Here is a 24,560-nt window from a genome sequence, read left to right on the forward strand (position 1 = left end):
GAAATTAATCTCAAATTATATAGGTTTGACTTCTTTGTAAAAAGAACCATTTTGATCAGTATCCTGATATGCAAGGTCTAATCCCCAAAGCGTCCGTGTTGCCACGATGCAGTCGGAAACACCACTGTGGCTGCAACGGCCGCACAGGGGCTGGGCACTTTGGCGCCTGTGCCTGGCGCTCAGCCATGGCTCAGAGCCCGGGCTGCCAAGCCCTTGCTCTTGTCCCAAATCTCACACCTCAGCCCCTTACTGCGCCTGGCTCCAGCTCTGCCGAATCCTAGACCTCATGGTGCTGCTGAAGAAGAGCTGAGAGCCAACCTGATCAACTTCTCACCAAGGCTGGAGAGGGGTGTGCGTGTGTGTCGGTGGGGTAAAACCACCCTAAGTGGTGTTGGCCTCTTGTGGCTCCTTCCCTCCTTTCCCCTGCCTTACCACAAAAAAGGTATCTAACATTCCTTCTCCCCATTGACAAAATTCCGGGGAGCCTGTGGGAAGGAGAGAGGGAGAAGAGGCGAGAGCTGTGCCTAACTCTTGCAGGCAGCCTCGCTGGCTTTTCTCCCTCAGTTGGAGGGTGAGGAGGTGCGGGCTGTTGGGTCAGAGGGGTTCCCAGGCCATCTCCAGGTCTGACATTTGAGTAGTCCTGCAAAAGAATCCTACTCCCATAGCCCCAGCAATTGCCTTTTTAGGAAAGATCAGAGAGACCTGGATGGGCTCATCTACACAAATCTTGAGGTCCCTCTTTCTGGAGCCAAAGATAGGGTTGAGGTCCAGCATTACGTGCAGGTGGGGAGAAGATCTGAGAATGGAGGTGTCCCCATGTCAGATCACGTAGATTCCAGGTAACTAATTCTGTCATGGTTATTAAGCTAAGTGTTTTGTTCCTCTGTGTCTTTTTTCCGCCACTCCCCTCCAAGCCTGTTGTCTATCGCAACTGATAGGTTGTATCTGGATGTATCGCTTGTTAGAAATTCAGTTAGCTATCCTTAGGCAAATTAGCTTGATAAATGAACTATTAAATAGCAAGATTCTGTGCTCATCAATATAGTTTTAAGGTCTCTGAACTGAATGAGCTGACAGATCTAGAAATAAAATCAGTATTCTTCTTGTAACCCATTGTAAACAAGCTGTCAAGCATCACTGTGGTCTCCTTTGAAAATAGCTTTAATGAGTAAATAGAGAGAATAAAGCAGAGAGACAGCATCAAAAATGTAAGCCGAAGATAACTGTTGTTTTTTTTTCCTTTAACGTTTTATACTGCTTTAGGTGATGGCAGCTGTATTTCTCCTGCTAAAGAGAATTTTCCCTAGTCCACACGTAGACAATTTTGACATAATTTTGTCAAAAGTTAATTCTTCTAGAATATGTATTACTGCTTTTCAGAAGCAGGGAGCTAGAATACCTTTGAATTACTCCCTGATTCAGGTAGGTGTGATCAAGAAGGTTTTCATGGTACAGCTTAAAATCTATAGTGTTGATATGCAGGGCTTCTTATTGAAAAAAAAAAAAAAGTGTGTAGAATTGTATTTAAGCAAATGTGAACCTCGAATTATATTCTTCCACTAGGTATCTGCTTTTCTCTATTCACCAACTTTTTTGTGAATGAAGAAATCTGTAGTTTATGAAATGTAGAAATACAGCCAAGCATATGTAATTTCTGCACCTCAGTCTGCCAGGAGAAGCATTCTTTTTTTTTTTCCCCCCGTCAGTTAACTCCAGGTTTTTTATCCACGACTGTGGTTGTTCCTGAGTTAATATTCTTTGGTGTCTTCCTTGGAATGTATTTGGCTGTCTGGTTTACAGTTGATTTGCTCCCATATATTTTATTTCACTTCTAAATTTCCCGTTGAAGATATTCCTGTTGCTCTGTGTGTCTTGTGAATCGCCCCACGCGTTGGGTGACGCTGGTTACAGCAGTTCCTTCTCTGGTGCACGGGGACTGGGCTTGCTTGCGCGATTCCCAGGAGTGGTCCTGGGTTTGAGTTGATAATGAGCATCCAATAGGAGGAAGGAAAGTTGTGAAGTTAGCTCGCTGTTGCTCACTGGAATTGAACAGCTTGTCTTTTCTTTTGAGGAACATTTATACTTAACACTCGGTAGGCAAACTGCTATTTCAGTTTGCAAGTGGATTCAGTTATTCAAATGCACAGGCCAGAAAATGAAGGGGATTCTATTTAAACAGTGTGCTCCCAAGTCACAGATGATCTTTTTGATGTCTGTATTTTGCAAATGGAAATTTTCCATTTTCCAGCACTAGCATTTGTTCATAGACTGTGTGCTATCTAAATCTGCTTTTGTGGCTGCTCATCTGCATTTTTGCTATATTGCCTCCCTTCTTCTCCCCCCCCCCCCAGTCCCCCACTCTTTTGTATTGAATTCCTAATTTTACTCCCTACACTTGTATCTTACATCTCTGAAGGCTTAATCATGCACAGTGCTGAGCTCTCTCTGCTGTTTGCTCTGAGTGCTCACCACCTTTTCAGGACTACAGGTGAGAAGGGAAATCTAAACCACTTGAGTATTTAAGACTTACGCAGGGGTGAGAGCAGATGAATGGTGGAGCTGAAGTCAGCCCCCTCCCTGGTCAGGTAACAGTCCGGCTTGTCTTGCAGCTCCCTACCTTTTCCTGCTTGTGGAAACTGTTGTAATTACTTGCCGGCGTACGCGATGTCAGGGGGAATCGTGCTGAAGCTTTATGGCACGGTGTGAAATAGTCAAAAGAGTCCTTTCTGGTCTTAAAATAATGGCTCTAGCAAACCTTGTGTGTTCAGATACTTCTCTTGTCAGGACGCTATTTTTCCTCCTTACTTAGCATTTCTTTTTTATTTCACCCTGTAAACTCAGGTTCTTTCTTCTTCCCAGTCTGGTTACATCCACTTCTACACGCAAACTGCTTAGGAAGAAAAACTCTGTTAATATCCTGAGGGAAAAGTGAGAAGGTGGGAAGAGAAGCACAACAACTTAATTCTGGCAGTTGAAGGAACAATCCGAAAGTTGTCAGGCTCAAAGTATAACATACCGTCAAGTTATCACTATTCACTTCTGTAGATACGAACCCTGGAACAGTCTATTTTACCTGCAAGGGGGAAGAAAAAGGAGGGGAAAAAAAAGAGCGTAAGCAAGAGTATCGCTGGAGTATCACGTACTGCCATGAGAGGCAGCGTAGTTTAAATCTGGGAAGCAATATAAACTGAGCCTAGGGCTGGGAGCCAGGAATTTCTGACTCCTCCTCCTGTTTCTTCCTTCCTCACTCACTTCTGTTCTGGGCTTCCAAGGGACCAGCCCACCTTAGCTGGCTTTGACTTTGGCAGAAATTCAAAATACTCAGTAGCTCTCAGAATTAGGCCTTTCCTCTGAGTCTGTTTTCACAAGCCTGGAAGCTGCGTTGGTATTAATGCTTCACAGTGCTCCTTGAGAGGGGCAACACCGAGTCATTAATGCTTGCACTGTGCTTTGGGAGCAAAGTACTGGCTTTCCAAACGTTTACCTCCCAAAACAGTGCAGCCCCTAGCCGTTCCTGCTGTATGGCGCAGACTGGCACTTAAGGGCCAGGAATTACTGATGCCTGGTCATGAAACCACAGCGTACCCGCAGACAGTGTTTTGTATGCGTGTATTGCTTCCCGCACTGCTCATTTCCTTCAGCTGCTTTCTTTTGCTCATGAACTGGCAGGTTATGGGGCAGTTATAGGAATCCATAATTTAAAAAAAAAAAAAAAGCCCTCTGCTTACCAGAACAGCGAACTGCCAGAGTAAAGCGTGATGTTTCCATGTTCCTGTCATGTGCAAGCACGTGCCCACAAACCAAAACACAGCTGGCAAGTCTAATTTTAGCTCTTACCAGCCTTGAGAATTGTCCCTTTAAAGAAAATCTTTTTATAATTATTTTTTTCTGAAGCAATTTAGTTGATAATACAGCAGCTGACAATCCTGCCGCAATACTACTGATGATTTAAATAAAAACAAAAAGAAACTGCTGCCCCACGTTTTTTACCAAATTTATAAATAGCGAAAGCCACTGTAGAAAGGCCCAGGAATTTGATGACGTGCTAAAGGAACAAGCGATTAAAAAAAAAAAAAAAGAAAGAAAGAAAGAAAGAAAGAAATGCCAGGATTTGTGTACAAGTGCGAACATCTTACCGCTGATTTATAGTCGGGTCGCAGGACGCAGCCTTCCTTTGAGCCCTTCGGATAAATATTTGGAAACGCGGTGCTGAGGCGGCTCCGGGGCTGCCCCGCGGGCCTGGGGCTGGCGCAGGTGGGCGGCGGGGTCGCGCCTGGCCCCGGGCGGCGCTGCGGGATGCGCGGCCGCGGCCGGAGGAGACGGGGCGGGGGGGGGAGTTTGAGCGGAGCCTGAGCTCCAACTTTCGTGTCGCTGGAGTATTTTTGTGTTCCGCTGAAATAAGTCAGGCTGGGCGAGTTTCCTCTTTACCCTCTTCCTCCATTTTGTTCCAACTTTAAATAAACCGAGTCTTATATAAGCGGTCTCACAAAGTATGTCTTTAATATGTCTGGCCCCGGGTCGCCTCTCTGCCTTTCTGTGAAGTGCCGTATTGTGGCACTAAGTAGTTTCTTTTTCGGGGCGGGGGGGGGGGGGCACGAGGAAGAGGCGTCCCTCATCTGTCACACGGCTCCGTGACCTTCCCGTGCCTGTTTAAAAAAAAAAAAAAAAGCGGTCTTTGCGTCTTTATTTATTTTTTTTCCCCCGCTCCCTCCCCTCGGCGCTGTGATTTCCCGAGTCCCACGGCGGCTGCCGGGCGCTCCCCGTTGCGGCGGCTGCCGGGCGGCGGGGGCGCGGGCGCGGGAGCGCGGCGAGGGCGCGGAGGCGGGCGCGCGGCCGGCCCGGCCTCCCGGGGGAGCGGCGCGCCGAGGTCCCTCCCAGCGGCGGCGCGGCGCGGAGGGGGTTTGAATGAAAGACAGGACGAGCCCGGAGCACCATGTCACTCCGTGAGGGAGGCAGCGGCAACTAGGCTGGGGAAGGCTCTTCCCTCCCCCTCTTTTTTCCCTTTTTTTTTTTTATTTTTTCCTTTTTCTTTTTTTTTTTCCTTCCTTTTTAAGGGGGGGCGGGTGGGGAGCGAGAGGGAGGGCTCGAGAGAGGGGAGAGAAGGGAAAAGGACGCGGCGAGCGAGCGAGCGGCTCTGCAGAGATTTGGAGTTGCACTGTCTTCCTGATTCCTCTCGCAGGACGTTTTCCTCCAGACCCGGGCGATTGGCACCGCCACAGGCACGCTGCTGAGGCAGGAGAAGGCTGGCTGCTCAGCGAGGGGCAGCCGCGCCAGGGGCTTTTTATACCTACGTGTATATATATATCTATATATACACACACACACTGTACATATATATATATATGCGTGTGTGTTGCGTGCTTTTTTTTTTTTTTTTTTTTTTTTTATTCTTGCTGTGCTGGAACTAGTGAGCGGTAGAAGGCGAGGAAGTCTCGAAAGCCTCATCAGTCACCAGTGCTGTCAGGAATAGTGGTTTAAGAGGAAGAAAGGCCTGGGGCACTACACCCTGTCAACGAGTTCCCCGCGCCAGCGAGCAGGATTCCAGCTACATGGGCAAACGCCTGGACCAGCAGCCAATGTACCCCCAGTACACCTACTACTACCCCCACTATCTCCAAACCAAGGTACGGTACGGGCACCCTGCCGGCGACGGCGGCGCCCCTGCGAGACCGGCGCGCGCCGAGTGGGTGATGGATAGCCCAGCGGCGAAAAACGCAGGGTCGGCTGGTTTGTTTTTGCTCTTTCCCCCCTCGCTTCCTTGAATTCGCTATCACGCAGAGCTGGTAGTCAAAAGCTGGCGTGAGAGAGGCGGGAAGGTTACTGTCTGTGTCTTATTATTTTAATTCTTTCAAGGGCCGCTAGCGTTGGTTAATTCCTTTTGTTGTTTGGGGAGATGGGGATGGTTAAGGCTGCTGTAACACCAGGCAGGTAGTGTGCTTCCTCGGGCATAGGATGAAGGTCTGCTCTGGACAGCATCAGGCACGAAACACTCTTTCAGTGGCTCGTTCATTGATCTACGTGGTTTGTTCGGGGCTTAAAAGCATTTTGCCATTAGAAAAGATGTCCGTGGAAACTCAAACTTTTAATCAGCTAAGTATAAGATGCTGGGAAGGTCTGGGGAGAACAAGGAGCGACCAACTGTAAATCTTGTGGAGTTTGTTTCAGTGCGTTGTACTGCTTTTAATGTTTCATTAAATATTGAGGATGATAAGGCTGTACTCCATTGTATGTAAAAGGTCTAGAAATAGAGGGTAGCTACTTTTGAAAAGCGTATCCAAACATGGATTCTTTTTCTTCTTTCTTTTTTTTCTTTCTTTCTTAGTAATTTTTAAAATGTCAGTAGACTGGAAGGCAGGCCTGCGTCTCCTAAGAGGCTGAGTGAAGTCGATGCTACCTGGCCATGAGTTAGTTAATTAAAGCTTTATTTTTCTTATGCCATTGTGTAATAGTCTGCTCTCTGAAAAAATTTCCTTTGTGATCAAAGGACAGCAACAAAAGAAATCCCTAAAATGAAACTTTGGACACCCAGTTAGGATACTGAAAAAAAAAAAAATCTGTAGTGTGACCTCATAGCCACAGATGAGCAGTTTCAGTCAATAAACTAACATCTTCTAAGGAAGCAAGAAAAAGTCAGGGACACACATACAGACACATGCATACGCCACTGTGTACACATACACACGCATTGTACTTCTCTGGCAAATTTAACACATGGGACATTTGGCGTGTGCCTGTGTGTGTCTGTGCGCGGTGAAGTGCCATAGGGGAGGCTGACTTGTCCACACTTTGGGTTTGAAACACGTTGATCTGGCTGCAGTTCTGAAAGGATAAGTTCCATTTCCTTGCTAATAAAATTACATTCCCGTTAATGTTTATAGCCAGACTGCTGCATTATATAAATTAACTAATCGTCAAAACTGAGAATCAGGCTGGTTTGAGTTGCAGTGACACCAGAGCCACTCAATATGATTATAGCCTTGTCATTTGTAACAGGGTTACCTCTCATTTGTTTGCTCTGTTGGTTCTTTCACTGTGTCACGTAGATTTTTTGCATAAGATGTAGCCTTTTCTAATTTTATATTTTGGAGCAATTTTTATCGCTTTTTCTCTTTCTTCCTTCCAAGGTCGATCCAAATTGCATTTTACCTTTGTGACCATTTAGTGTATATTGTTGCTGTTGCAGCAGCAGCCCGTCACTAGCTTGACTGCAATATTGCCTATAGCTTTAACTGTTTGGGGGATTGGGGGACGCAGACTGATGCTATTCCTCAAAACCTGGCAAGCCAAGGACATGAAACGATTGATGGTGTTTTTTTGAAAGAACAATAGCCTCGAGTATTAGAGGAGAAATATTGGACGTTCCATCCCTTGTACTTGCGTAGCTTACGTTTTGCTAGTCTTTTTTCTCCTTTTTACTCTTTTTTTTTTTTTTTTACTTAATAAAATATGCTTTTTGAGGAAATTGACCTGGTATTTGAGCTTAAAATAATAACAGTAGCTTTTCCCTACAGTGGCTTTTTTTATCCTGATGCTTTAAAAAATAAATTAAACCCATTTTTATAACCGGTATAAAATTATCAACCTTTTGAAAAGTCATGTGTGTCTGTCTTTGCACACATGCCATATTACTGTAAGGACAAGAAATTTCCCAATCGGTAATATATTTTATGACATCAATTTTTTTTCTCTCTTTCCACAGTTAAATGTATGCATAAAACCTAAATAATAAGCATGTACACACACACATATACACACACGCACAAGTTTTTCTCTTCTATAGACCTTAAGAGTTCAGAGTAGTGCAGACAGGCAGCATCTGGATTTTGTTACCTTAAAGCTAGCCATCAGCTTCTGGGACATTTTAAAGCAGTTAGATCCATTGTATGTCTAAAGCTAATATTCGGGTAATCAAATAACATTGTGGTGGAGAGCTATATCTTTTGTCATGCCTATCAGAGCTACATATACTAACAAAACCGCTGAATGATTCCAACTGTACGGTGAACTTCAACTTTTTATTTTCTCGAAACTGTCTTTTGTACTAAACATTGTGGAATTCAGCCCCACAGAAAGAATGTCTTTTTAGGTTTACTCCTATGCACCGAAGGGGGTGCATTCATTCAAAATTGAGAATTAATAATTAGGCTGTCTTGTGGCATTTATGTTCAGCTTGTGAAACACTGAACGACAGCACGTTGAACAGGCAAAGTTATGAAATTTGTGTTCCCCAATATATTTGAGTGAGGTGTTTCCTTTGCTTCGCTTCTGTTGTGAAGTTGTTTTGTTGTTCCTTAAAAAGTACCATATTATCGTGCATCATATCTTTCTCATGGGGGAGTACAGAGCTGCATAGGATTTGTGTGTGCAATCTGTGTTTGTATCTTCCAGTGTAGCTAGCACATTGTTGTGCAGAAATGGTGTAAATGAATAGCTATACGGGCAATAGAATTATAAATAGAAAAATGAATTCCATATGTTTGTGTGATTGACTTGAGTTTTTGAAATGTTTCGTGGTCTTTTGTGGAACATGAAGCACACACTCTGATTATTCAATTTACTTGTGCTCCTTAATTATCGGATGCCACCACTGAAGTTAAAACTTTAATTGCAGGTTTTGGCAAAACCGATGTCATCCAAAACTTAAAAAAAAATAAATTCAACTTTTAAAAGACAATTACAAAGTACTTAACATGTGTCTTAAGGACCAGCAGAGAGTTGGAGGGAAAGCATAACTTTAGTTTTCTCCTTCTGGTGTGACACTGACAACTGCAGTTTGGAAGTAGAGTTTGAACTTCTTCAGGCAGATCCTGAGAGCAGAGTCTGGTTGTTCCAAGAGCGCTGTGGATCTGTTTCAAAACGAACATTTTTCTGTTACTGTTGTAAATTAAGGGTACTCTCATGTTCTTGTTGCAAATATTTCAAGGAGATAGTTTCAGTTCATGTATATCTGATGAGAATCTACAGCAGTCTTTATTTTATTTTTGGCTATTAGGTAAACTTCCTTAGTTGCATCGTTGTTGATGGCATAAGTACGAAAACAACTGGTTTACAAAAGTGCGTTGTAAATAGTCGCTTACAGAATGATAACGATGCCAAATCTTGCATAGAAGTCTGAATTTATTTCTGTAGTTTTTTGCTTACCACAGCAAATTCTTTTCTCTTTGCCCTTTTGCACAATGGAAAACAAAACTGAGCACCATTAAATTTCATGTAATGATATGAAAAGAAAAAAAAAATTAACCTAAGCCATTTGAATATATTTGAAAGAGTCCCTTTGATTTAATTGACGCTATGTCTTATCTTTGTCCTCTGCGGCTTATGATTAGACCTAGAGCTGGGATAACCTCTTTCAGCAAACAGTCTACTGAAAAAAATTGACTCATTTGGGTAGAAAGAAGAAGATGTCGCAGTTACCTGCAGACACGAATTGTTTGTTTTCCACAATTGCCGGGCCTGTATTTGGGGTAAAAATAAGCTGGTTTGGCAGCTATTTCCATGTGTTTTGCTTTTGTGCATTCTGCAGGTATTTGGTGTCTGTTATTCATGGTTTGGCTTTGGTATTTTAACTGTCCTGGAGCCGACTCTGCTACCCGATTAGAAGGCTGAAATACCTGACACGGAGAGTGGGCATCTGCGGCACCGGCAATGCTTATTAATCTCTGTATGCCTGGTGATTTTGTGAGTGCCTGCAGAAGGAAGAAGCATGATTTCCTAACACCTATGTGAATAAAATCCTGTCTCTGCAGATGGCAAAAGTATGCAAATTGGCCTGCAGGCAAGAGTGGCTTAGTAAGCCTGTCCGTGAAGGGACAGATATTTGCCCCAACTTAAGGACAAAAAAGGACTGGGAAATTCAAGCAGAAGTGTTTAAACTTCAAAAAGTCACTCTATGGGCACGCATTTGGGTTTTTGTATTTGGATGAAATCCTTTTTTCTTTTTCTCTTTACTGCTTTTCCCCCCCCCCCCTCCTTTTTCGAGGCACGAAGGAATCGGGGCCCTCTTCGAGTTGCGCGTCGCGAGCACGCTTCCCCTCTCGCTGCGCCCCGCGTCTTTTAGCGAGCGTGTTTTTGGCGTCCGCCCGAAGCTCTCGCCTCTCCTCACCTTGTTCCCACCAATCCCGTGCTCTTTTCTCGCGCGCGTTTCCGTGTAGCGCGCTTCCCCGCTTTTGGCCATCTGGCCACGCAGAAGGCCTCGAAGCACGAGCTGCAGCGCCGGCGCTGCCTGGTGGCGCTGCGATTGCGTTAGGTGCCTGGTGTGAAGCAGGGGTCAGGTGTAAGGAGTAACTCATCAACCGCACACTGATTTCAGGCTGCTTTTCCAACCATCTGCAGCTTGGATGGCCGCCAGAGCTCAAAAGTGTAGCTGGAGCCGGCGTGATAGTGCCAGAGCAAAGGCAAACGCTTGCAAACGGAGAAATGCATTTCGAGGAATGAAGTTTGGTCGCGCTTAGCCCTTGTTTGGTTCAGTACGTTGTGGCATGTTTTAAATGCCTCAAAGAGCTGTCTTAAAGATGTATGATTTTGTTTAAATGCGCTTTAAAAATATTTAAGCCTGGTTATATTTTTGACAGTAATATTAATATCTAATTCTAGTATTTTGCCAGTTGTTTTAAACAATAAGGAAGATAAAAATTATGTTCTGAAAAATGCAGAAACGTATGTGCTTGTTTGTTTTCCATTCCTGTTTGCCATCTCTCCTTACATGCCTGGTTAAAAATACTCTTGTTGCTGTGAGGGACGCCATGATATATTAAAACGACGTTGAATCTCTTAGTTGATTTTCCTGTCATGTGTTGTCTCAGTTGTAAGTCTGTTTAAATTCCAAAAAAAAAAAGAAAAGGCTGTGGGAAAGGAAAGTTCAAATTTTTACTCTTCAGAACACTTGTACATTACTATATGCTATGGAGATTTATTTTGAAAACATATATTTTACTTCCATAAGAAAAGATGGACGTTGTAAGCATTTGCCAGATTAGGCTGCATAGATCTTACTATGGCAAACGCCGTGCATTCGTACTTAAAATTTACAATACTTTATACAAAGGTAGCTGTTCAAAAGTAAGGTACAGTGCTTCAGGGTTGATTTGGTTTTTAATGCATTGTGGCCTTTCAAAGTAAGCATGGTGATATATATGGGCTTCAGTTCAAGTATCTTGGTAAAAGTTGTCAGATTGTCAGTTAATTTCCATGAATTAAAAACCAGATAAGAAAAAAAGTGTTCCAAGTAGGATGCCTGAGTTCATTTCAGGTCTTGCTGTAAGTAGCCTGGATAGTGTTCCCTTTGCATGTAATTTTAAGCAGGGTTTTTTTTTTTATTATTTTTATTCTATTTTTTTCATGTAGGGGAAGTGGGTTTGTCATTATCTAGACTGCAGGCAGGGACTTTGAGTTCACTTACAAACAAGCCCATTCCGGAGTGTGCAGGAAGAGAAGCAGATTTTAAAACATGAGTGGGCTGTTTTTATTATTATTATTTTTTCTGTTTTGTTTTTCTTGAAGAAAAGTCTTTTAATGTGAGAAATTTTATGTAGAGAAAAATGGTTGATGTGTCTCCAGAACTCGCTTCCAGTGCTGCATTAAAATTGTGTTTTGTAACAGTCTCATCAGCTACAGCTGTATGTGATTAAATAGTGTAATATCAAAAGCATGTGTGAATAAGAGCTTTTATGATATAGTTGTTCCATACCAAAGACTGCAGATGGGCAGAGAAGGGAGACTGAGAACAGTGATTTACTCAGATATTGTCACAGCGTATATTGTGAGTGTTTGTGTAGTGATATTTTGCAATTGCTTTCCCACTCATACGGGCAATATTGAGCGTTGGAAGGAAGTTTAGAAGTAAACATTTTTACACAGAGAGCTACTCTCGATGTGCAGTGTGTCACACTGACAATTATCTGTACTGATGCAGAAAATAGCGCACCAGTATTTTATGTAGCTAATTAACAATAATATTATTGAAGAGAAGTTACAGCAACTGGGATCTGTTCTGCTTTCCTTGAAAAGTCAGTGATACGACTTCAGTTGCCTTCAGGAATAGAGAATCAAGCCCATGGAGCACACATTCTTCTCTATGGCAAAACCAGGACAGCTGAACAATATGCATTTTTTTTAACATACAGATTAATCGCAAGAGAAACCGAAACTGACTGTCAAATTGATTCTACATCATGCAAACAAGTGGACGAGCACATCTGATATTTAATAGCATTTGGGGGTTTTCTATGGCTATAACGTTTATTTAATATTATTTTGATTTATATTTTTAGAGCATCTGGTTTTTTGCTTCTTGTTCTCTGTCTTTCTGCCTGTTTCTCTCTCTCCCACAGCTGAGATATGATTTATATGTAGTGGAAGTCTAATTGCCGTACGAGATGTCTAGCACAGAGTCCGATGCCTGTAACGGTGATTAGCAGTTTCTGTGAGAGAGTAAGCGTGGTTCCTCCGCAAAAAGTAAAGGATAGAGCAGAGAGGTGGTTTTGCTTGTATTTATGTAATTCCTATGATAAGAATACTGTGTAGCTGCTTCAAAATTGGAAACAATTCACTTTTTTGCCTAGATCTCTCCTGGCAATAGAGTGTTCCTAAACAAAGAAGGGAAGGTTTACTTTCCCTGTCTGCAGTCACAAATTAGAGGTTCTGTAGCCATACCATCTTTTTTGATTATGGTGGCTTATAGCAAAATCTAATCTCTTATAGAAGTTTTTATTAGCTGAAAGATTTTTCAGGCCTGACATTGTTAAAGAAGAGAGAGACAGTTTATTTTTCCCACTTTTGGATGCAAAGAGCTTCTTTTTTTTTTTTTTTCTTTCTTCTTTTCTTGCTTATTCGTTTGCCTGTTTTTAACAGTGATGGGAATGAATTCCTACTCTGCTCGTATGCTGTAAGGACAATTTCAGTGTCAAATGTGGTCATCTATGAAAAAAAAATTAATACTATTTTTAAATGTTTCATTTGTAGTAAGTTCCTGCAGGTGAAACTGGACAGAATTGCTTTAAGGTTCCTCCATTAATTGTATTGACTTTATTCAAATGAGTGAAATAAACCACCTGATTTATTTAGATCAGAGTAGAAGCCAGAAGACACATAGGACTGCATGTTTATGATGTAGAACGTGCTGATATTTTGTTCCTCGTTGGTGTCTCCATGACACATGTTTTATGGATTGTACCATGTGGTTGGTGTTGATTTATAGGCTGTCATGTAGTGGAAGTGATGTCACTCCTGCGTTATTCAAATTTATTGAAGAAGAAAAGTTGTTGAACAGATTTGTATTTTTCTTCCCCCCCCCCCCCCCCCCCCGAGAAGAATAAATCAAGCAGCAGTTTGTTCTCATTTTGTGAGTTTGCATTAATAGGCTAAATCCTGAGGCTGCAATTTGGAGTACACCACTTGATCTGCTGCGGGTGGCTGCGAAGAGCAGAGGTTCTTATGGATGGACCGACACTATATTTTGTTTGTCTATTTGTTTGTTTTAACTGATTGCTCATTTGGCTTTTGTCCTGCTCCCTTCCCCACCCCGTACAGCCTGATGCTCTGTGATGCTAAATGTAGAGACGAGCCAGGCTGAACCATCCAGCGCTGTCACTGGTGGGCCTGATCTTTCCACCGGCAGCTTCACTGGGCGATGGAGGTGCCCGTAAAATGCGGTAGGATATAGGTGCCCTCCAGAGCGAGATACTTGTAACCTTCAGCTCAGGCTCACTGGTGGACGAGAGGCAAACTGAAGGTCTGGAGATAACGGTGGAGAGGGCAGAGCGCCGTTTCGGGCGTGCAGTGCCAAAGCTGGCAAAAGCCCCAAGGTGGTGCCTTGGAGACCTATGTGATAACCTGGGATTTGGAAACTTCAGGCGGAGGTGGTTTGCAAGAGCAGGGGGTACCACTGCCAGGGTATACCACTGCAGGTATACCTGTAGAGCCAGGTATATCACTACATCATGAGAGGTTTATAAAGCTGGGTGTCCACAGTGACAGCAGGAGAGTGAAAATCTAGATTTCAGGGACTCACCTGGTGTAATGTCCTCCTCCTCTTTCAAGAACAAAGTTTCTGGCAGTTCTTAAAGCTAGAATGATGTGCCTATATGAATTCCCCGGTGCTCTGAGAACTGCCTTTTCAAGATTTGCTCTTTTTTTCCCTCTTGTTCTAATTTTTCTGGCTGTGAAAAAAAATGACAGTGCAATTCTTAGCCATATAAGGGACTAGTTAGTTTCTTTATGTGGTTGGGAATTGTTTCTTCTTTTGGTCTTCAAAGAATATTGCTGCTGAGTTTGCTTTAAAGGGAAGGAACTTTCTTAGTAGACAAAGGCTGCAACGCTTATTTCTTCTCTTCCTCCAAAATAGCTGACCTTTTGTTGGAGGATATGCTTATAAACAAATTCAGCGTGTTGGTATCATGCAAGCTGATGGATGTTGCAACAAAGGGAGAGGGATAATGGGAAATAGTCGTTATTTCTGCTCTCCCGTTTTGTAGTGATGGATTTGGTTTCATGCCAGCGCGTGAGTACGCAGCCTTTTCCCCACATCTTTTGATTCAGGACGAGGAGTGTCAGAGCTATGTTGGTGAGCTCTTGTTTCAGCTTTTAACAAACTGGGAAATATTACAAATGAATAAGGTCACTTGGAGCTCGGCTAATATGTCTGTGATTCAGGCTGATGATTTCATATTAATGAAGCGTAACGCACAGCTTAAAATACAAATTCTGATTATTGTGAACATGCAACAGCAGAGACTTGTCGCTTGTGAGTCAGGAGATTTTTGTCTTTAAAGTGTTATCTACTTAAGACAAAGCAAACAAGACATTTTGTAAAGATGGTGTTATTGGCAGTATCCATTTAATGCTCATTCCAGAATACCGTATCTGCCTTTCAGCGTAATTATAGTAAGTTTTTCCGTATGTTTACTTTAAGACCAAAACTGCAGACAAGACTTCTTTTAGAATTAACTGAACTGTGTATTCACAGCTGTTTATGTTCTGCTTTAGCTGATGCACACAAACCAATAATCCACCATATGTAATTGAACTGTGTAATGTATACTTGTTTAGCGTGTAAATGACACTTCTGAAATTGTTTCGCGAAAGGGCGACTAGTGATGAAAAGAGCTGCGAATGCGACAATGAAGAAGATAAAGAGTAGGACTGATAGCTCTTATACAAGCCCGTGCCTGCTCTGATGAAAAAACCTACCTTTAGTACCATGCCATACCTGAAAGGCATCGGAAAAAGTCAGCGGCACCGCAGTCCTTCAGATGTTTGACAAAGCGTTCAGCGCGGCTAGGTAAGCTAAATGCTTCACCTCGGCGGTATTAAGTCAGCGTTTACTGTGTCAAGGTAGAGCTGCACTAAGTACTGTTAAACAATCCTTCGTGAAAACAGCTATAAAGCAGACATATTGCTGTGGCCTTTAGCAAAGCAGCTGGGAGCTTTCTGCCTGGGAGAGCATCACGCTCGCAGGGTTGTGTGCGCGCGCTCTGTATCTCCTTGAAGCTTTTACCTCCTAAAGAAACACTGGGCTTGATCCAAATGTTCCCACTGAACGTGTCCTTTTCAGTGGCACTTTTGATGTGGTACAGACTGGTGGTGCAAGATGGGCTGATAATAAATCTGGCTGATGCATGGTGACTCCGGGATAGCCAGAGCAGTGCATGGTAATTTGACGTGTCTTTTGCCTGGCAAATGGAGATATGCAATGCACTGTGTCATCCTGAATTTTAAGATTACTGTAATAATTTCTCTTTCTAGCAACAATCATGATAAAGCGACAGACTACTGCCCCGGCAGGACACACTTGTTATCTGTGTGATTTAGAAGCCTCTCTGGCCAGTCACTTTCTGCTTTATATCTCTACCGTTTTGCAAAATCAGTGTAATTGTATACAGTTGTCCCAGTGCAATGTGTAATTTCCTGTAGTTTGAAAAGCTTTCGGCATACAACTGTCTAAACTTAATAGCATAAACATTAATCTACTGTGTTAGATAGGTTATTAGGTGTTCTTAATATGCGTAAGTCTGGCAATAATCGTGCTGGACGGAAGAAGTAAGTTTTGTTTCCTTCACTTTCTGGCCTGCTTTTACTTAAACGGATCCCTGGTGATGGTAATATTTAGCATGTAGCAGTCATTTCAATTTTCAGGGAGTTGTATAAACATTAACTAATCTCCACAACCTATTCTGAGAAGTACCTTAAGCACCATATTTGCTCACGTAATGACTGCATGCAAATAATGGCCTCAGCTTCCTAACCAGAAGCGTGTACCAGATTGTCGAGTGTTTTAGGACAGACTTACGTAGTGTCCACACCCTCTTTTTAAGGGCAAAATCTGGAAGTGAAGAAAGCTGCTGTTGCCTGAGCAAATACACTGAGCGAGTGATACAGTAGCAGAGGCAAAGCTGGGAAAGCTAAGGCAGAAACATTTGCAGAAGTGGCACATAATTCCCTGGCTATCCAGAACTTCTGAGTGCCCCCACCTCCAACAGATGGGGTGCTGAAAACATTTCAAATCAGACCCAATATGTTTCCCAGATGGGGCATCCAGAATTACAGAGCGCTGTTGAAATATTGCTTTTCTGAAATAGGAGGCTGAGCCGGCCTTGCTGGTTTGAAAGCACACCTTTCAAGCTCTTCCCCTTTACACTGGGGAGGAAAAGAAATGGAGCAGCGTTAAAGGGCCTTTAAGCCACACTTGCTGAAGGCGAGGAGTTCCCCGTGGTTTAAGTGTTGGCGAGTGTTGTTGTCGGGAGTTGTGCTACGAAGCCGAGATGAGAAGGACTCCATGCTGCGTAGCTAGTGGTATGAGGGGCGTATCGGGGCCCAGCTTGCACCGTTGTGGCGATTCAAGCTGAGCTTGGCTCAGGGTTTTTCCAGAATATTTGAAAAAAATTGGTGTGCCCCTGAATAAGGAAGTCAAGGAATACTTTGTCATCCAGAGGAGCGGAGAACAGCTCCTTTGGACTGCCCGGACTTGCTCTCCGAGGCTTAGCCCCTCCATAGCTGAGCTGTCGGGCACTGACAGGAAGGTTATTTGAAACAATTGTCATGATTTGATCAACATCACATAAGAGCTGGTCTGTGTCAGAGTCCTACTTCAGGATAATTACTGCAATCTACTATGCCCTGTTAATCAGCAAGGGAATTTGGAATAACAAAGAAGTTATTTACTGATAGGTGTTAACTAAATAGTGGCTGATAAATACATATTCATCAGAGCCAACTGGCTTTGGATTTCTCATGCCTGACGCTGTGTATCTTGCCAGGACTTATTTTAGGTTTTTTGTTGTCATTACTTTTTTTTTTTCTCCCATTTTGGCTTGTAACATTATCATATTTGCTTCACTTACTGTTGCGTTGGAAGTAGTTGCATTTTAAAAATGATGGCTCTTTTGACTCAAAGGTGCATTGTGAATGAGTGAGCAGTGGACGATAACCCTGCTGCTGGTAACTCCTTGTGTCCGGAGATTTTTATTTTAAATAATTCCGTAAAAACAGCATAAACAAGGGTGGATCTAATAATGTATTTTTAAAGTAGAACAAGGAACTGTGTGAATGGCCACAAAGATGCAGACTGTGATTTTACAGTCTAGCGAGGCATGAAGTATGACCATCATGCTCCAACAGTACTCTGTGAAGTAGACTTGTTTCTAAGTAATCCTTCATCTCTCCCCGTTCTTCAGCAAGGGAGTAAATTACTAGTTGTTTATTATTATTACTTAATCTTTAGCGGGTAACTTCCTTTCCATGCCAGTCAGCTTCTCTGAGGTAGGGATATGTGAGTTTTATTTCCTTCCTTCTCCTCTCCCCATTGCCTTCTTTTTAACCAGTCTGAGTAGCAAAGTGGTGATCTGATGATCAAGTGACAAGGACAGTTCTTGAAAAGCCTGAGGCACCAGTAGCACGAAGTGAATGGAAAGGAAAACCAGAAGACTTGGTTTTCTTCTATGATTTGTCCGTGTTTTGTGAGTTAGCAAGTCTACTTCTTTACCATTTACTTTTTGCTTTCTGTGTGGCTTTTTTTTTCCTGATTTGTTTTCTCATCCCTCTTTTGAGAGCTCTTCTGGTTCTCCTTTTTCATTCACCCAGTGCTTCTGTGTGTGTCATGGTGCTTGTTCTGCTGTTTGACCATCATACCCCTTGTTTTTTTTTTTCTTTTTAATAGTATTTTAAGTGTATTTCCTAAGCCTATCTTACTCCTCCACGATCTTCTGATGGTGTTTTATTGTTTGCAGTACCACCTCTGTGCAGCTCTGTTGTACTGAGCAGCATATAAAACCAGGGTAAGAGATGGTCCCTGCTGGCAAGGGTTTATGAGCAATGTGGCTAAGCCAGACTGGTGACGGTGGGTAGGGCCAGAAGCAGGGAAAAGTGAAGTGCCTTGTGGAAGGTTGCACTGCAGAGCAGTGCCAGGCTTGAGGTGGTTGGTGGTAACTGGTGGCTGTTGTCTCCCTGTACTGTCTGCTCCCTATGCTACTCTGTCCACCTCGGGAATGAGTCACCTCTGCCTTCTTAGTTCACGCTATTTTTTTCATTTTCATTCCTAATATTTAGAGTTGTGGTTGCACACATGTAGTTCACAGCCACCTTTATGCTGCTCCCCTGGGCTTTGTCTTGCCTTGATTTCTCCACCTGTGCTGGTCGGTGGCCGCACTCCCGTGCTTTGCTGCCTGCCAGATTGCCAATGTTGGCAGCAAAGAGGAAGGAAGCGAAAGCTGGCTCTCTGGAGGTCCTTATGTCAGTATGCAAGCACTTCAAAAATAAAGTCTTAGCCGATGTTGCTGGCTGACTTCACAGCAAGCAAAAGGGAGCTGGACAAGGGAGCAAAGCGGCCAAGGTCAGTGCGAGGCAGCAAGTCCGTTCCCAGCAGGTGCGAGTTCTGGACGTACCCTGATGTGCAGCGGCCGGGGGCTCACGCTTGGTGAGCCTTAGAGCCGATATTTGTTCATACTTGCTTCCCGTATTGCTAGGGCTGTAGTGTGTTTCCCGCAAGTGTTCAGTGCTGTTAAAAAGTAAATACTGTGGGGGGAAAGGGATGCATATGCCTTGCACTTCAGCAAGTTGGCTGCTGATAAACGTTAGGCTGAAATTTCAAAGGGATAGTGCTTTGTGCAATAGCTCGGGGCCTCGGAGGCAGAAGTGCCGGTCACCTGCAGCTCCTATTAACTTCTGCTAGAACCGTATGTACTTTGCACTTTTGAAGACCAGGAGCTCCTTAGGGCTTAAATGTTACCTTTTTCTTTTAATAGCAGTTACAACGTGACAGGGGAATCTTCTCTCACTTTTCCTGTATTTTTCTTACGGGGGAAGAACAGGGCTGGGAGACCAAGGGAAGAGGTTTTCTTCTAGCTTTGATATACTGTATTGATTTGAAAGCAAATACCTCTGGATCTGTTACAGGTAGCATTTTATACTGCTAGCAGCATTACATTAATGATTTAATTTACCTTTACCTTAGTTGTTTGTTTGCTTTTGGCAACTTGCATTGCATAATGAGGATGGACTTACTTTCTTCCCTTTGCATCTTACTCACTTTTAAAAACCTTTTGTTGGGGATGCAAGGGCTCTCAGAAAACGATTATTCGCTTAGATGAAGAAAAACGTGATGGAAGCTTCTGTAGTAGTTACATGAAGTTTATTTTTATGAAACCTGCGTTTTGACAAATACTCACTTCTTTGGTCTGCTACCAGCCCTCATATTTTTATTAAGTGGCAGGAATTTAGTATTCCTAGAGGTATATTAGTTTTAAAGGGTTTACATTTTTTCTCTCTCTCTCTGTATATGTGTGTGTGTGTATACCAATTTTTATCTCCCTCTTGACTGCAAGGAAAAGCTTGCATACATAACCCAGATAAACCTAAAAGGTTCAAAAGCTAGACCCAAATAAAAAAAAAAAAAAGCAGAATGCACTGCCTTCTAAAAAGCTTGCTATTTAAAGGTCAGCCACACCAGGGCCTGCTATATACACAACATCTTAGACTGCCCATTTCGCCTGTACTGGAAGAAATGGGGAGAGGGTATTGCCAAATGGCCGCTGTCGACTTTTCCTGCGCACCGTGTTGTGCTTGTGCTGCCGTTAACGGGAGGGCTGGGAGGTTGAAGGGAGGGGAGCGGACACGCGTCCAGCTTGTCTCTGCTTCTCTCCGCCACAGGAGGTGCAGCTACCAGCTTAAATCTTTCTGGTCTTTAGCACCTCTTCACCATCCCTCCAAGCTTCCCCTTCTTAATTTTGACCAGGTCCAACTTTCCCTTTTTGTCCATAAAGCTTTAGCTGGTTCTGAGTAACCTGAACGTTTTTTGGAGGAGAAGCAAAGGATCTCAGGATTTGTGAACATAGCTGGTGAATGTGTGTGCCAGTGCCTCCTTATTGTGTAGGTTTCAGACCTAAATATCTGTTGAGTTTATAGACTGAGCTTTTGTGGTTAGCATTCAATTGATGATCTTTCACTTTTTTAATTAGTCATGTGTTTTGAAATTCTAGGTTTGTGTTTCCTGTTGCTGCCTAGTGCCGTGGTGCCTGTTGCTTACTTGTAGAATTAATAGTGGGAAAATCCCAAGTCGACATCTTTCCTTTTTGAGAGCAGGAACCTGTGCCTGATTTTTGTTTAGTTTTACTAATTTTCTTTTTATTGTCGTCAGTAGGGGTGATTTACGGGGACAATGGGGCGTCAGTGCTGGGGGGCTGTTTGCTAGCTTGCAAGGTGCGTCCCCTTTGGGCCCTGTTCTGACGTCCTCAGGTGCTCGCCGCAGCGCGTTACTCCCGAAATCGGTCTGCGAAATTGCAGCACTGCATGCGCAATGAGGAATTATTCAGTGGGAGGAGGGCTGGCAGAATTTGGCCTTTAGGAAAGAAATTTCATTTTGAGAGCGTATTACAAACAATAGAGAGTTAAGAGATGAAAAACTGCCACTACATAGAAAAATAATACTGTTTCAATTTAAGCCTTGGTTTAGTAAGTTTTCCTGGAAAGAAACTTGTTCCTGAGGGCATTTTATCTATTTTTCTGCCTCTCTCTGAGGGTTTTATACTGCTGCCCATCACTGCAGTATCTGAATGCCTTCTTTATAAAGATTGATAGCAACTTTGAAGTCCCCAGTGAACTTTGCAGTCTTTGGCACATCTTTCTTTATGGGGTGAAAAAATATGTTGAGTGGCTTTTTTTTAAATTTAATTTTACATTAGTAAAATAGTAAAGTAGTTCTTTAATTATTGTTCTGGGAGATGTTTTTAAAGGTTTTTCATTTTACTTTTTTTTCCTTTTTATGATTGTACTGACATTCTTGGGTACAAGAAGCACCGTTGTTAAAGTCAGAATACATTACAGTTGTTTAAAAATGTGTTTTCCTGTGTGTCACTTCAAGGAGGTGAGGGAGCAAGTTATCAAACATCTGCTATTATGGAGGCTTTCTTTTTCATTCAATGTTATCTAGGTTGTTTGAAAAATATTCAATTATATTTACATTTTCGAGGTGGTGCGTGCCAGTTTGGTGTTAGCTCATAAGAACTGTTAAATGCAGCATTCTGGCTTTTAAAATGATTCAAACAAAAGTGAATGTTTAAATTAATAGATAGGAATGAATTGTTAAAACTAGCAAGATTAAAGCCAGAGGATTTACTAACTGGTTTGAATATTCCAATCTGAACTATTTTAGTATTAGTTTTGTGTGGCTAATCTGTCTATCCAGATATGTAATCTGTCTGTTTAAACAAGGTACTTAGCTCTTTCCAAATAATTTCAAAGAGAAGTAAAAATAACATTGTTATTTTCTTTATCTTGCTTTCCGGCCTGTTAGAGAGATACCTTGATTAGTTTATACTTAGTTTATGTGTCTGTGGGTTTCTTCCTCGGATGCGAACATGAGGAAATTATTGAAGAAGCTCAATTGTAGCAATGAATCCTGTGATTGATTCAGAAGACTATTGGTTCTATAGGCATTTCTTTGTTGTTGTTTTCCTTTTTTAATCTCACTTGATTGTGAGCTTGTACAACTTTACTGCTGCCCGCATTTGCGAGCTCCTTCCAGTGGTGTCCCAGGGAATATAGATAGATGTTTCTGGTAACTTTTGACTGAGAAGTGGTATAGGTGGTAGCTCGAGAGAATTCAAGGCAAACCACTGAATATTAAGGCAAAGATTTAAACTGGGCTATGCGTTTAGTGGGTAATTTGTGCCAAAGGCAGAGTTCTAGCTGAGTTCGTGGGGAAAGGGAAGAGCAGGGATGACAACCTGCTTGCAGTGGGCAGTTTTCTGTTTCCTCAGTGGACTGCTGTATTTTGTTAGAAGGCATGCAGGATTAGTAAAGACCTCAAGAAGTCATCCAGTCCAGCCTCCCTTCCTCAGAGGTGAGATCAAGTGTATTTACAATATTTCTATGAGACGTTTCTCAACTGGTGAGCTTTTGTATTATGATGAGACATGAGGGGATCTTAGCTCGTGGGAGAGAGGCATGGTTTAGGAGGCTGCTGAAGGCCTGGCCGTCCAGTAAAAGGGTTTCTACTTGCTCCCCAGGTACCTGATCCAGTGTGTGAATAATTTTACAGCAAGAAAAAAAATTGAATGGCAAATTTGCCTGGTTCTTTCTTTCTTTCTTTTTTTTTTTTTTAGTACTTGAAAGAGTGCCTATTGATTTCCTCCCCCCCCCCCCCCATAAAAAACATTTCATTCTGAATAGAATATATGGAGATAAAGGAGCACAATAAACTTAGTACTGACAGTTACATTGGAAATGTCTTTACTTATTATTTTTAACAATACAATTCTTTTTCTGCAGCTGCAGTCTTAACTTCACATGTTCTTTCAAAGTATTAAACATGTATTATCACATACTTAAATCACAATTTCTATCACTGGGTTAAAGAAGTCAGACTGTATGTTCCTGTTTCAAAAGCTAAATGTGTAGCCATATCTTATTTTTTACTATTGAGTGCCGTGAAAATTGATGGGAGCTACTGGGTGCATAGTATTTTTGGAAAACAGGCCATTGAAGTACATTTTGGTTATAAATAACTGTGAGCTAATTAGATTTAGAGATGATAACAGTTCACAAGCAAAGTGCATCTTTCTTGTCTTTCACTAGTAAAGATACTGAGTCAACTTAGATGAATTCTTCCACGGCTTGGATTGCGTACCCGCGTTTCAGTACGTTCTTTGAGCAAGTTTCTTTTTTGAGGACTGTGAGTCAGCAGGGTTTTGAAGTAGATGAGTCATAGTCAAACTAACTGAATGATAGTTACCAAGTGGGTGGGTGAAGCAAAGATTTTATTCTGGGAAGGTGTAAATACAGACAGAGGCCAAATCTGGAGGTGAAAGAGGCCATGGGATGACGGCACTAACGGATAGGAAGCGCTGAATTGGTGCTGGGCACTGGTCGCTCTTCATGGCTCACTGCAGCATTGCGCTTCCTAGTGGCTCCATTTGATGCTCCCGTGAAAAGGTCGCGCCTCTCTTCAGAAAGCAGAATTCCCAAATGAGTGGCAGCTAATTCTGGCAGATAATAATGAAATGTTGTTAACTTTGCTGGGAGCCAGCTGTTTCTATCCAGCAATTAGATTTCTGACCAAAAGAGAAGACAAGCTAGTGTAAACTGCAGCCCTTTCATTCAAATAGGGTGTAAACCTTGAGCAGCTTTCCAACTGGGATGGGCAGTATCAGGCACTCCTGTCCAGAACAGGTTAGCAGCATACTGAGCTCTGAAATCAGAAACAACAGTGGCACATTGTATAATCTGATAGATCTTCTTGTAGGGCTTAGAAACAAGAATTTAAACCACATTAAAACATCCCATTCTGGATAATCCTGTTTTCTGGTTAGTAGAAGGCAAGACCACTACCATCCCTTTGTGTATTTCTCAAGCGTTCCCGCAACTCCCCAAGTTGTGCAGGAATTTGGAATGATATTTCCCTTGAGGTGAGGATTTTTTTATTACACAGCATTTTGTAGTTCAAAGGGAAACCAGAAAATATTTGTCTATGTCACTGCCACCAGTGTTACTGCTGACCACATACCTCTGTATATCGCAGCTAGTGACAAAATCTGAAATTTTTGGATACGGGTCACATTTTTCTGTGTGATCAGTTGCCCAGTCAGAGTGGAGTAGCAGAATCGCTGTCAGTCAGAGACCTTTTGGGGGGACTGAAGAGCAGTGGCTAACAATAAAACTGCTTGCAACCCTAGCTTTCTTCCCCCTTTCTCCCAGTATGTTCAGATAGCCCAGTAGAAAAAATAAAGTAAACACGTCAACTGATAGTATCCTGGAGCGTTCAGAAACTGAAGGAGGAAGCTGTGGTCACCACATTCCAGCTGTCTTGTTTCCTTTTCCAAATGAAAAGGCTTTTATCAGGATCGCGTATATAAATATTTTTCAGTGCAAACTCAACTTATTCTAAAACTATTTTGATTACCATGTTTTTTTCTCTTGATATCCCAATGATTTTGGATCTAGAAAACATGTGAGACCTCAAACTGAAGGCTGAGAGGCAATTTGATATACCTTCTATAAGTAGTGCAGAAAGAAATTTCTCCAGTCCAGCAGAAAAAAGAAATAGCGAGTCAATGGCTGAAAGTTGAGGCCTG

At 42.5% G+C, this 24,560-nt stretch overlaps 1 protein-coding gene and 1 long non-coding RNA gene across 11 annotated transcripts in view; one reads left to right on the plus strand and one right to left on the minus strand.

Moving 5' to 3' along the window:
- RBMS3 (RNA binding motif single stranded interacting protein 3) overlaps positions 1-24,560 on the plus strand; it is a 712,732-nt gene that overhangs the window by 258,859 nt on the left and 429,313 nt on the right. The window contains exon 1 of one of the 9 annotated variants that reach the window (XM_009687915.2): positions 4,901-5,624. The exons of 7 other annotated variants lie outside the window; for them this stretch is intronic. In XM_009687915.2, coding sequence (XP_009686210.1) covers positions 5,550-5,624 — 75 coding nt within the window. In that variant the 5' untranslated portion in view covers positions 4,901-5,549. Of the gene's footprint in view, positions 1-4,900; positions 5,625-24,560 lie in introns of those variants that run through there. One more of the 9 variants, XM_009687919.2, reaches the window with a different exon arrangement.
- Positions 1,144-4,780, minus strand: LOC104152534 (uncharacterized). Of its 2 annotated transcripts, XR_695983.2 has the most exons (4): positions 4,137-4,777; positions 3,017-3,073; positions 2,531-2,887; positions 1,144-1,969 (listed from the first exon to the last, which is right to left on the minus strand). It is a non-coding gene; the product is annotated as an uncharacterized lncRNA (long non-coding RNA). The 2 variants fall into 2 exon arrangements; XR_011139691.1 differs by having other exon boundaries at positions 1,144-2,887; positions 4,137-4,780.

The sequence above is a fragment of the Struthio camelus genome, chromosome 2, assembly GCF_040807025.1.
Source record: "Struthio camelus isolate bStrCam1 chromosome 2, bStrCam1.hap1, whole genome shotgun sequence".
Taxonomy (NCBI): domain Eukaryota; kingdom Metazoa; phylum Chordata; class Aves; order Struthioniformes; family Struthionidae; genus Struthio; species Struthio camelus.